General features: G+C 34.5%; 1 protein-coding gene across 1 annotated transcript in view; it reads right to left on the bottom strand.

The window, feature by feature from the left end:
* LOC150081467 (nucleolar pre-ribosomal-associated protein 1) overlaps positions 1-13,056 on the bottom strand; it is a 190,655-nt gene extending 177,599 nt beyond the window's left edge. The window contains exons 1-3 of the mRNA XM_090380212.1: positions 12,834-13,056; positions 8,983-9,122; positions 4,577-4,864 (exon numbers count right to left, since the gene is read on the bottom strand). Coding sequence (XP_090236338.1) covers positions 4,577-4,864; positions 8,983-9,122; positions 12,834-13,056 — 651 coding nt within the window. The remainder of the gene's footprint in view (positions 1-4,576; positions 4,865-8,982; positions 9,123-12,833) is intronic.
* Positions 13,057-14,516: the final 1,460 nt, after the last annotated feature.

The following is a 14,516-nucleotide window of genomic DNA, read 5'->3' as shown; positions in this document are numbered from 1 at the left end:
TTCAGACAATAATATTGGTAATAGATGACAAGTTTTTGGAGTTCTATGACAAATAAAAGACTGACAGTTTGTTTCCAGGACATTTTGGTATACTGTGACAAATAAGAGCTTCATTCTAAACTGAATCTTTTGTTTAGTAAACACTTGTGAATCATGTTTCAAATATATACAATAAAAATATTTTTTCTCCCCAAAATTTGCTTTTTAAAATGTGGTAGTGTGTATGTATGTCTTATTGTATGGAAAATATGGTTCAAATTCCTGCATATATCACCTTCCATGCTAATTTTATAAAGAATATAATATTCCTCTATTTCTATCATTAAATCTGCTCTTTTCATTTTTTAATTTCCAAAGCACAAAAGTCCACATTAATTTATTTATACACAAAAACATCTCTAACTATAATATGATTTGTTATTCAGTGTTGTTTTTAATTTAAAGCAGTGATTCTTAAGCAACAATGTGAACGCTAGTGCAGGAGGGTCATTGAAAGCATACTCAACTTAAAAACACTTCTTCCCAGTGCAGTTTTTCTAAATCCATAACCATTATTTTAAAGTAGAACTGCATATGGATACCATAAGAGTTTCAGGCAGTCATTATGAAAAAAAGTACATAACTCCAACAGACATATTACTGTATAAAATTTGTTAGATCTGCAAAACAAGAACTTAATCGACAGATGATATTTTTTGTGCTTTCTGTTGTTTTTGTCGTCTGGGCCTTATATAGCTATTTTTGTTGTTATTAATTACATAGTGCATCTAAGATCATATTATTATATGTTATGTTTGTACAAGTTGATGTGCTGAAAAGCCAATTTGCATATTATGTAGGATGAAAAATCTTTACTAAGTTGTGGGGGAATCCTACCCCCTCTGGCTGAGATTGGCTAACTATAACTTCAACTGAAACGGGCTTTAAGAATTCCTCTGGTCTCCAATGGGATTTGAACCCAGACCTCTTCAAATGAGTGATAAGTTGCAAAACCACTATACCATCATGTGGAATGCCTTAAACAGCAGTTTCCATTTTTGGGTCCATTACCATATAAGCATAAAGTATCTTCACCATGTCTATCCATCTGTCGGTCTTTCCACATCATCAGCCATTTTCAATCCACTGGAAAGTTGCTGCCTCTCCAGCAACTTTCCAGTTCCTTCTGTTTTGTGCAATGGCCATCTATTTGCTACCCACAAAACATATAATAACTCAACTCCACATATAATAACTCGCCTCCCAGTAGACAGATTTTCATGAAATTTTATATTTGGCTGTTACCGAAAAATCTGTTGAGCAATCCCAAATTTCACTAAAATTGGACAACAGAAATCCAGCAATTATTTCTTTCTTTTTTTTTTTCAACACATATCACTTAGGCTATCCATATATACACCGATGAGCCAAAACATTATGACCACCTACCTAATATGATGTTGTTCCTCCACGTGCAGCCAAAACAGCTCATACCCAGCGAGGCATTGGACGTTACAAGATTTTTAAATGTGCCTTGTGGTATCTGGTACCAACACGTAACCAGCAGAACCTTTAACCCCTGTAAGGTCTGTGGCTGAGACGCTCTAGATCGGAGTTGCTGTTCCAACACAAACCACAGATGCTCGATGGGACTGATGTCTGGGGAATTTGGAGGCCAGGGCATGTTCCTCATGTTCCACGAACCAGTCTCGAACAATCCGGGCGGTGTGGCACATTATCCTGCTGAAAGACAACATCACCAGAGGGGAAGACCATTGCCATGAGAGGGTGTACCTGGTCAGCAATAACCAGGTTTAGGTAGGTGGTAGACGTCAGAGTGCCTGGCACATGGATGACTCGACCCAGGGAATCCCAGCAGAACATCATCCAAAGCATGACACCACCGTCGCCACCAGCTTGTTTTCATCCCACGGCGCATCCAGGCATCATCACTTCCACAGGTAAAAGATGCACATGTATCCGACTATACACACAGTGCAACAGGAAATGTGACTCATCGGACCAAACAACCTTCTTCTAATCACTCAAGGTCCAGTTTAAATGCTCGCGTGCCCATTGTAAGTGCTGTCGCCAGTAAACCGTGGTTAGCATGGGTACTCAGAGAGCAACCTGTGGCTACACAGCCCCATTTTCAGCAGGGTTCGATGTACTGTGTGTTGTGACACATTACTCCTGTTACCAGCATTCTAATTACTAGTGAGTTGCACCACAATCGCCCTTCTGTTGCCACGTACCATCCGGGAGAGCCTTCGCTCACCTCGAGCATCGATGAGCCGCAGTCGTCCAACACCTCACCAGTGGTTCGTGGGTTCCCCCTCCTCAGACCACTTTCAGTAGGTACTAACCACGGCTGACCATGAGCATCCCACCAGCAGTGCCATTTTGGATTTGCCCTAACCCAGTTGTCTGGCCATTACAATTTGGCCTTTGTCAAACTGGCTTAAGTCTGCTGCCTCTCCCATCTGAAGAACACAAGTAACACTGATTAACGGAGCTCAGTATCAGGCGTTTTTTATATCGTGTCCCAACTCACACACACGTCTTAGTTCATCTGCAGTTGCTTCGATTTGCATAACGAATCGCTGGTCATGTTTTGGCTCATTGGCATATATCATATATTGTAGCTGAAGCATTAAGAATATTATTGATATTATGTTTGTTGTCATTTGCTGATTGGAAGAATGGATGAGCAATATGGCAGATGTACAGAATTTAAATATTCTCATTTCATGTAAATCTTGTTGTTTTTCCTCCCCCCTGCCCTTTTTAAATCAGTTTCCTAAATACAAATTGTGAATTATTACTATTAGCTCAATACATTAATCATAGCAGAAATGTTAAATACATGTTGCATTTCAAACATTATTAAAATCCACAAAGAAAAATAATCAAAACTGCTTTACAAAACTGTTGACATTGTTGTCAACAGTCATAGTTAATTGTAAACAATTAACTATGACTGTTTAATTTATTAATTTCAATTACTTATATATATTATTAGTAATCATTAGTTATTTACTCTTTTCTCCTATTAAACGCAGAAAAAGAAAAAAATTCAATTAATTTAAGGTATAAAAATCTATCAAGCCTGAAATTTAACACACTGCTTAAATTACTAACTTGTTTTTGTTATTATTATAAATACAGTCTATATTCAATACAGTATAAATGCCTTGCTATGCCTTGTTTTGCTGTTTCATTATGTTAACAGCAAATTAAAATAAATTTTACAATTATAATAAATTTAATTAATAAAAATAAATTTCTGTCCACACTTAGTATGGCCACCATGGCCAAAAGAGTTTCCAATTTCATTGTAGCCATTTTTATTGCAGCTGAAGTACCAGCACATCAGTTAACAAGTTATGTATTTTTTATGGAAGTGTAAGGGCGGTTGTTGTTGTTATTTTGGTTTTTAGAAGCATTAGCAACTAAGGCCATATTGTCCCCAAGAAATATGCGGTGTTCATTCCCTGACCTTTCCGCATCCTCTGTGTTTGGTGGTCACGGGCTCGAATCCCGGTCTAATCAAGAAGTGTAAGCTACGCACTGCTGCTTCTGCCCACCTGGCTAAAGTGTAAGGGCCTGACCTCACGAAATGCATACCAATGTCCAATAAAGTTATCCCAAGACCACAATCAGTCAAAAAAATTGTTTCTGATCATTTGTTTGACCAATCAATTTCTTTTTTACAATATAAAATGCTGTAATATAAGCAAATATGCTGCCATACTCAAAAGCAAATCCTTTTATATAAGTAAACTTGGAGTTTACTGTATATAAAAATTTACATTTATATGTATAGCTGTAATATATAAAAACCACATAGCCAAACTGCGCTTGGTATCTTCTGTTTATGAGGACAAACTGAATAAATCCCATTTCAATGCAATGAAGTTTTGACCTTTCTTTATTGTTATATCCCACATTGTGATTTTTCACTCTGCCTTTCCACCTCCAAAAAAATAAAATAAATAAATAACAGGTAGCATAATATATAATAATATTTTAGTTATAATCAATTCTTGCTTTTTTCCATGATATCGTATAATATTTCAGCTGACACTGGGTCAAACCGAATATTATATATCACGAGATGTTGCTTAAACATATGGGTTCAGTTGTTTTGAATAAGTATCAAAACAACTAAAGATCATGAAGCATCAGTATGACATGTTTGCAAAATTTGCACATATTCTATGGATAGTTTGCCTGCTTAGTATGACAGAAAAAAAAAGTCCGATCTTCCAAGAAAAATCCTAAACCTTTTTCCAAGGCAAATTAACTTGACTACTGCATGAAAAGACCTTTACAGGTTTCTGTCACAATCAAAAGAAATACTTTACTGCAGTCCAGTGACAGGATTCCACCCTCAGACCTTCCCAAATGTGAGGCACGGGATGTAGTCGCTACTTCTATAGAGGCATTGTTTAAAGATGACAAAAGTTATCATAAAATGATTCACTGTTTGAACCCACACTCCTGAAAAAACTTACCTGAGTTCTGAGTTCATATTGAGAACATCGGGGGTAACTATAAACAATTTTATATCATACCAAGTTTTATTAAAACTTACCCTCATATTTCTTCGATTAAGAACATGAGCAAGAATTTCTGGGTTAGGATTGAAATAAGTTATTATTTCTCGAGTTGCTACAATACCTAGGGTTGTCATTGAACTCAGTAAACTTATCACACTTTTAATATGATTTGAATTTCTCTCAGGCTGCATCATATAGTAAATAATATTTATATGCGTTTTTATCAATTGCTGCACAACACTAATGCCAATAGATCCATATAACTGCATATCATCTTTGATACGGTGGAAGATTTTCCTGAGCGCATTGAAAACGACAACAGTCTGAAATAAACAAATTAGACAGTTAATGTAAAATACATTATATTCATTTGAAAACATAATAAATTACACATATACAAAAAATACAATCACACTCATTATTAGATCCCATAATAAAAGGTCAAAATATAAGAATGCAATCAATATAAAAGCATGCAATAAGTTTACTGATCAGCAAATGTGCAACAGATTCAGCATTTTTTGAAAGCTTCTCAATTTTACAAACACTAGTGTCAGTACTAAAAAGGTTTTTGAAACACTATTTTTTAAGACTTTATTGTGTTTGATTTGTTATTGTGTTTGAGTCAAAATCAAAGGTTTTTGTTGCATCAACAAATAGTATGAATCTAAAATTTCAAATGAAATTATTAAATAAAGGAATAGGGTTATATTTTAATGTGGATATTGAAATAGTTTCATAAAAAATGAAATACTTCTCTGCAGTATAGTCTGCATCTTGCTATCCTGGGGAAGTTACATTCCCTCCAGTGATAGTGACAGGTTTTGCTTTTGCTCCCTTTAGAAATGTCATCATTATCCACAAGTCAAATAGCAGGTGTACTCCCTCCCCAAGCAGCTTCATGTTGAAATGGGTGAAGAAATACATCGAATCTAAATGAAAAGAGAAGTGGTTTGTGGAAGGAAAACTTCCAAATTAAAAATGTAACGAAAAGCAATGCAAATGCTAAACCCTAATAATATGCCACATGGGCCCACTGCAGTAATTAAGTAAAGGAACAGGGTTGCATTTCAATGCAGGTATTGAAATAGTTTGATAAAAAAACAAAATGATTGTAGCAGTGTTTATACAGGAAGTATAAGAGATTTCCTACACTCAAAGCTCCTAAAATACAAAAGCAGTTTGAACTGACCATTAAAACAAGTAAAATAAAATAAAACTATCAAAGTATGAAAGGAACAGAGCTGATAGCTAGTGTTAAAGACAATGGACATTGTCTGAGGCCAATGGATACTATCATGTTGATCAGCAGCCTTTGAAAGTTAAATTAAAATATATGTAACAAGACATGAGGCTTGCCATTAATGCACTTTGCCCACAAATATTATCAGAGGGCCAACCATAAGGCAATATTAAATATAAAACTTTGGGTAATTTAAATCCATTACCACTTCTGAAAGAGCAGAAACTCACATTAAACTGTCTCTTTATTTCAGTAACATTGTTGGCAATATGCATTAACTTTGGTCTATGAATGATAACCATTCTTATGTTTTCCACTTTTCTTCTTTTCTAGTTTACAAAAGTATCAAATCCAATTTTTTCGCTTGGGATCATATGCTCCAAATAATTACTTTTTTAATTTAAAAAAAAAAAAAAAAAAAAAAGTGTAATTTGTGGAGTAAACAAATAACCAGCTGCAAAAATATTCAGCTTTAATGATAAAAGTTTAGAAGTTTAATCAATCTGAACTAAACAATCCAGTCCACCAAATATACAGGTTGCTGATTTAACACTTTTGCTGTCACCTAAATGCTAGAACTCATTCAATGCGCCATAATTTTCAGAGTGCTGAAAAAAATCAACATTCCGAAAAGTTGTACATAATGGTTTAAAATTAAAAGTTTGGAATTCATTGCTAAAAGCAAACACTTACTTTTGTGCTGAGCTGTAAATCAGAATGAATTTTAAAATTTTGTAAAAAGTTTATTCACATATGTAAACTAACATCAATACAAGAAAAAACAAAAGTGTGTGCCAAGTCTATATGCACAAACACCAAGCATTACTGCAAAGCAATCAATCAGGGTGCCAATACTGAGTGGTTAATTTCATGTGCCTTCATATTTACAGCACTCATTGGTTGACCACTTAAAAATGCCTGCTCATATGCATTATGGCACACTGCTTGGGTGCATTTTGAATGCATTTGTGCATTGCCACACAACACTCCTAGAGTTGTTTTATGCTGATATGCACTGAGGCAGGAACATGTTAACTTAAAAAAGTAGATATTGAAATTAAGTAAATGACCGTTCACTTTTCCAGTTTGATAAGGTGGGCATTTTAGTTACCCTGAAGTAAATCTCATACAACATGCAACTTAAAAATCTTTCCACTCCATCGAATAACTGCCAGCTAATAATGAACTACACTTCCTACAATTAGTACATCTAAAATCCAAGCTTACGGTTGCTTTTCAATAATGAAAGGTTCTAGATATAATGAAAATCACAGCTGGTGCATTACATTTCTTTTTGAATTAAACTGCAATTTCAAAAATATTCCCAAAGAGCATTCTCATTATGGCTTATCCGAGCTAATCTGAGCAGCATTCATCAAAACTTAAACAAAAAAAACCATGCATGACAATGGCACAAAGAATGTACCCATGCAAGTCAACAAAACAAAGAACATCCATAAAATATACTTTTCAGCCTTGATTGTGGCAGGGTTGTTATGTTATGTTATTTGGTTTTTAGGAGCATTAGCAACTAAGGCCATATTGCTCCGGGGATATGCGGTGGTCATTCCCTGACCTTTCCGCACCCTTCGTATTTGGTGGTGACGGGCTCGAACCCCAGTCTAATCAAGAAGCGTGTGCTACGCACTGCTGCTTCTGCCCACCTGGCTACGGAGGCGGATTTTGGCAGGGAACACAACCACTCCTCCCTCTCACTCAAAACATCTCTTGAAAATTCATTGAAAAGAATATTTTTATGCTTAATTAGGGCACCAACAGAAAACATCAGTGCCATAAATTGTTTAAATCTATATTACATTAGATGTAGATTAGACAAAATTACATCTACAATACTTCAGATGTCCTTGTTCCCCACATTTAAAAACATGCACACACCATGATCAATATACTTGATTCCTATGGAGTGCATTCAGGAGTCTGAAAAACCTTATTCTACTCAAAAATCAGATATGAAAATGTATTTATGTTGAAAACATGCTGCACTTTTTTTTTGACATGAGAATAAGAACTACATATATTTAAAGGATTTATATGCAACAGATACAAGAAAATTAATGTAAATTAAGAAGTAGAAGAGGGGAAAATATTACATTTCTTAGATATGCTAATCATGAAAGAGAACAACATGCTAATTGAATTTATATAAAAAAGACTGAGAGGGTGATATATAAATTACTATTAGAACCATCCAATCAACACTAAAAAAAGTACCAGTAAAATATTAACACACAGAACCAAGAGACCATGCAATAAGGGCAGGTTAAGAGTTAAACATTACCAAAACCCCATACTAACAGTGAGTTACCATATCATATCATCAAAAAACTATTAATAAATACATAGCATTCAAGTTTTCAAAGTTGAGTGGATAATACCAATAAAGTAATGGAAACAGTCCACCTGGATAATGTTTTTAGCAGAATGTTATTGAATTTTTATGTCAACTACAATGACATTTTAATGTAACCTAAACATGCAGATATTTTTGTCTTATATTTGTTCATTTTTTTAAACTCAACAATCAACAGTTTCATCCATATAGTCCACATTAGATGTTAAAACAGTATAGTTTTATGTATAATGAACTCAATTACAATGAAAAGTTTTAGAGATCTTCAAGTACCACGTTAATAGACTAGTAAAGGATAGCAAAGGCTTAGAAAGGGGTACTCACCTTGAATTAATCTGTGATGGCTTACTTAGGCAGCGTGGTTAATATTTAGGTTGAATTGTTAACCTAAATATTAACAATTCAACTTAAATATTAACCACGCTGCCTAAGTAAGCCATTGCAGATTAATTCAAGGTGAGTACTGCTTTCTAAGCATTTGCTATCCTGAACTTAATTACTAAATTACTTAAAAACATTCAGTAGCTAGACCATTAATGTCAACATTAACTGGCTAACACCGATATGCTTATGTTTCCATTACTTTATAAAAAAACAATATCCATTCATTTTGGATTAGACCAATGTTCTGGTAATACCAATATCAGCTGTACTTTGGTTTTTATCCATACCATAACTTATCCACCAATTAAATAAGAAGTATACATGCTTAACTGAACAGGAAAACTAATTTCATTATACGTGATACAATCTTAATGGAAAACTACTAATCATAAGTGATTGAAATTAGAAGTTTGACTTGGAATGTAGAATTTTAAACTCATTACCTGAGTTGGATATGTTTTTCCTAGTAAAAAACTTAAAATTTCAGAACATGATTGTGAATGGGAAAGAAATTCAGATATAACATCATCTTCTGAACTTCCTGATTCATATTTTTCTGCTGCAGTAACAAAAGCTGACAGTGCTAAAAAAAAAAAGAAAAAATTAGTACATGCACAATATTTGAAACTAAACAGAAAAGCTAATTTATATTATGTGTAAATGAAAATAATGGAATATTATCTTACATAAACTAGAAGGCATCAGAAAAAACCTCATTTAAACTCACTAAACTTGAATAAATTATATAATGTTAAATACACATAATATATGTAAGCTGGTACAAAAGTAATGCCTCTCAATTTTTAACCCATAATCAAAGTGATACAATACAAGAAAGCTGCAAGATATATTTATGAAAGGTCTGAGTCTCTCACCCATTTAAAGATTGAGTTGTGATCAGTCACGTGATAACGTTACACTACACTGCAGTATTCTGCCAATCAATTAACACTGGGCTCACTGAATAAGACCAATTGCTCATAAAGCAACTATCTTAGCAAAGTACTTTTTAAACAAAGGTTTGAGCAAGCTTAACCAAGCCCATGCATCACACCCCACACCACTCATTCAGTATAGCTATTTCACAAGGGTTAAGTAGAAAGCAGAAATCAGTTATTGAATTTCTCACTGTGAAAGAAATTTGTCCAGTGGATACCCATAAACATTTCTAATATGTGTATAGCAAATGTTCTGTTAATATGAGCACTGTTATATGTTGGATCAGTGTTTCAAGAGCAGCAGGGGCAGCTCATTGGTAGGCACTGTGGGCGGCGACCGGGTTAGCCAGGTGGGTAAAGTGCCTGCCTGACAACCCAAAGGTCATGGATTCAAATCCTGCCTCAGGCTTGGATCAGAGTAAAATGCAAAAACTTTGGAGGTGCATTATGGCCACAGAAGCCGATGTGCCAACAACTAACAAAAAAGAAAAAAAAAACAAAGGGCACTGTGGAACTGTAGCATCCCCATCTTTTTAAACCTAAATATACAGTCAACAGAGTTATATGAAATTTTGTGAAGAACAATGCAAAGAAATAAATATTTTTATTAACAGGTCCCACATATAGTATATTCATCCTCCATTTCCAATAATCATTTCAATAATAAATTAATAAAAACACAAAATTGTTTTCGACTTACATAATTACGGCTAAGGTTTACTTAGCTTTCTTGCTGCTTCTTTCCATCAGCCCCAGATGCTTTATATGCTTTTAGCTTCAACAATTTCTCTTCCACTTTCCTTTATTATCTATAAAATCATTTAGCTCCAAGTTAAAATTAGGTGTATTTCTGGTAAATTTGTAATCCTTTGGGATATACAAATGGTATACCAGAAGTACACCTAATTCTAACTGACACACCAGAAATACCCTAAAAACTTCTTCATGCATGTATGTAGAGGTAAAATATTTATTTGGTTTATCAGTAACCTAAACTGGATGAACAACTGTTATGCTATTCATATCCAATGTAACAATGGTTCATCCCCTTCTTTCTAGTGTTAACATAAACAAAGTTTTTTCTTCTTTTCTTATTATTCTTATCCAAAGGCTTCTTGTAATCTATCTCATGCCTAACTGTAGACCTGTTTTTCCTGATAATTTATCATAATCCCATGTACCTTTCTTCTCTGCCGAGAGTCCTACAGTTCATCTGACATTCATTTAAGTCTAAAGATTGAACAATATCTCTTAGTTGATATAAAAAAGCTTTGTAGCTTCTATGATTATCTCCCTGAACATATCCCATTCAGAGAATAGAAATTTATGCATATATGGAAATTTGTTGTAATAACATTGTTTATTAATAATCCAGATACAATTTACTTAGGAGTATCCAGAATAATGTTCTGTTTATACTTTGGAATGCCCACTAAGTCAGAGGAGTTTATAATATAATTCAATAATGAATATAACCATTAATTGTATTTAGCAGTCACACAGGCCTGAACCACGATCCACTCGAATGCATGTGCTACACTCTCGTACTGGACCTGACCACTCGGCTAAGTCATACGTAACAAATAAATGAAACACACAAAAAAAAAAAAAATAATAATAATAATAAACTGTATATCATGCAACATTTTAGATACAAAATATATGCAGCACTGGCTAGAGATTTGACAAAATAACTAAATTTAAAAAAAAAGTTATCTTACAACTTAAAAATACAAGTGTCATTTGTATCTAATCTAGAGCCAAATGCAGCCTCTTCCAGGAATCCTGCAATCCAAGTTATCCCAGATTTTATAAGATCTTTTGAGGAAGAGCACAAATTAAGATAGATAATAATCTTTTGAGAACAGGCTTTTATGCTGAATCTGTGTTTCATAGATTGCCAAAGGGTTGCAATTTTGAGATATGGCAATATGGCTTTACTTCAAAGTAGGCATTCAAGGCAATACAGTTCTGGAGGAGCAGAATATCAAGCATATAACTAAATGAGTAGAAGAAAAATTTTCTGAGTGTATTCTTTCCATGAGTTTGCAAAGATCAAGTTTTATTCACTCAGTGTAATAATAATTCCTCAAAATACCACAGTAGTAGCATACTGAGTTGCAGTTTTACTGCACAGCCTTGAAACTTGCTTTGCTTCCAGCTATTTTATAAATTGAATAGTTGATAAAGTTTCTTACTGTTTCTAAAAAATCATAAACTATAATTTCTATCTTGTTGTCCCTGCTAGCAATCCTTGGAATTTTTCCTGATGTCTTTAAAATCACTAAGACAAAATGAATTGTGCAATTACAGCTCCACAGCTATTCTGACAAATTCAAAAATATTCTGGATATACTGTATACACAATAAGCTTTATGCACATCTCCAAACATTTCTGTGGAGTGAACAGTTCATCAGGGACAACTCCTAGGTTTATAACATTTAAACATTTAATGTTTGGCAGCTTTCCCAAGTGGCACCACAAGACAGTCTCCTCAAAGCCTCATCTACTGGCTGATCCCGAACAACTATTATTGTGCTGCTTCCTATGCCAATCTCTAAACACAAACAACGTAACATAACATTACCCTATTTTCACACAAATATCATTGTCTAGCTTTATCTCATACAATATCTATACCCTACACTAAATATGCCAGTCTTTATATAAGGAGGAACGACAACGTATTCTAAATTTCTCTAGCATCCCAAACTGGCTTGTTATGATATTGGCAAAACTTATTTAACCGCGACTTCAACTCTATGACTTCAAAATAGTGTGCCCAGTCCAGGTCTGGACACAATATTGTGACACTACAACATTGTAAATTATTTTAATTTTGGAATTCATTATGCAGTATGTAAACATGATACTATATATGGCATTAATGTATATGAGCAGGTTTAATTGTATATTTTTTTAAGTATTTTTCTTTTTTTTATTTTCCATTTATTAATATGTTGTTATTTGTTATATATATATATATATATATATATATATATATATATAGTTATTTATTTATTTATTTTCGCCGAATATATAAATAAACTGTAATATAAATAAATTTTGGGACATTTAACTAGTTAAATTTTTCACTGCAGGGAGCTATCACCCACTTCCCCCGCCTTCCTACCCATCAGTACCTTCTGATGAGCAGGCAGAGGAAGCGGCTACTGTTACATACAAGTATGCAAAATCAATATATAAAATTAAATTACATAGGATGAAAAAAAATAACATGCTACTGTTACATACAAGTATGCAAAATCAATATACAAAATTAAATTACATAGGATGGAAAAAAATAACATGCTACTGTTTTCTGTAAGCCCAATGAAAAGAATGGAGAAATTACCATCGAAAATCCGTGTACTGGATAACAACAATTTAACATTATCCATGGCAGTTGAATCTTCTCCATCCTGCGTGTCATCCGTGGAAGATACGATTTTTTGTTGCTTTCCATTGGTGTCAAAATTGTTCGGTATGTTATCAACCTCTTCTGAATTATCAATATATCCAACATCACGTTCACTTTCTTCGTTTTCAAGATGAATATGTTTTCTTTTTCTCCCCATGGCTTTATAAATAATTAATAAATATTTATAAGCTCACGTACAATTCAATTGAAAAACTTTGCTCACTCGTTTAACATCTCTTATTAAAACACGTGGAAATGCACATGGAGCCAAAATGTTTAAACGTTGGGAAAACAATTGAATAAAACATTAAATAGCCCAAATTAGCCCACATACATTTCGTATTTCTCATCTCGCGTAGGAATGATATCACGAATTGCATTAGATCATCAATCTTGTGAAAACACCCCACTTTCACAAGATTTCCTCGATTTTAGCTATAATATCCCGGTGTCACCCAAAATCTTATGAGGAATAAATAATTAATTCTAGTTGTTGTTGTTGTTTGGTTTTTAGGAGCATTAGTAACTAAGGCCATATTGCTCCAGGGATATGCGGTGGTCATTCCCTGACCTTTCCGCATCCTCCGTATTTGGTGGTCACGGGCTCGAACCCCGAGTCTAATCAAGAAGCGTGTGCTACGCACTGCTGCTCCTGCCCACCTGGCTACGGGGGCGCCATTAATTCTGGACTAAAATGAAAGTACTGTAGTTAAATTAATAATACAATTTCGTTAATTTTTCATTGCAGTTGTGTTGCAGTTCATTTCATTGCAGTTCATGTGTACATTTTACATTTAACATTGAACTCGTGGGCAGTTAGTAGAATCGCCGTCCTCTTCACAAAGAGTGGGGGAGAACAGAGGTGAGTTCCGGGAGAAAAATCAGACTTCCCGCATGAGACGAACTAACCCAGCAATATTGTGAAAAATGCCCATAAAAATTCCTCGTTTGAATAAAAAATAAATTCTCTGCTTATATTTCGCGACGATGTTGTTGTTGTTGTTGTTGTTGTTGTTGTTGTTGCTGTGGGGTTTTAGGAGCATCAGCGACTAAGCCGTATATCTCGCCTGCAAACTGTGTTCTATGGTTGATTTTGTTCGCTGAACAAACTTTTCCCGAGAGAAAAACCATGCTACCCTCGCCTGAGACCAACAAACTCAGCCGCATTGTGAAAAAGGGCCATAAAAATTCGTTATTGATGGGACTTGAACTCGGATCTTTTCCACCTGGTGTGGCGAAGATGGAAAGTATACCAACTGTGCTACCCACAACGCTCTGGGGAAACCATACGGTCAGAGGAGTTCACAAAATATAGAGAGTATAAGAAACAACACCGTACTTAGCGGTCACGGGCTTGAACCACAGTCACTGAAAGCACGTATACTTATGCACCCATACGCTTGACCACTCGGCTACGGATTCGAATTCAGGTCTTTTCCAGACGGTGTGGAGAGGACGATGGTTATATAAACAGTGCTACACGTGAAGGGCCTAACCAGATTTCACTCCTGTTAAAAAAAAAAAAAAAAAAAGATAGTATAGTTACAGTAGAAAACGAAAAGAGAGCGTCGAAAATTTTATTTTTTCCCATTTAGCAAAATTTCTATGCGTAATGCA

The sequence above is a fragment of the Mastigoproctus giganteus genome, chromosome 8 (genome assembly GCF_048544385.1).
Source record: "Mastigoproctus giganteus isolate SK-2022 chromosome 8, ASM4854438v1, whole genome shotgun sequence".
In the NCBI taxonomy this organism is placed as follows: domain Eukaryota; kingdom Metazoa; phylum Arthropoda; class Arachnida; order Uropygi; family Thelyphonidae; genus Mastigoproctus; species Mastigoproctus giganteus.
The sequence above is the reverse complement of the archived record's forward strand: the minus strand, read 5'-3'. Positions and strand labels throughout refer to the sequence as shown.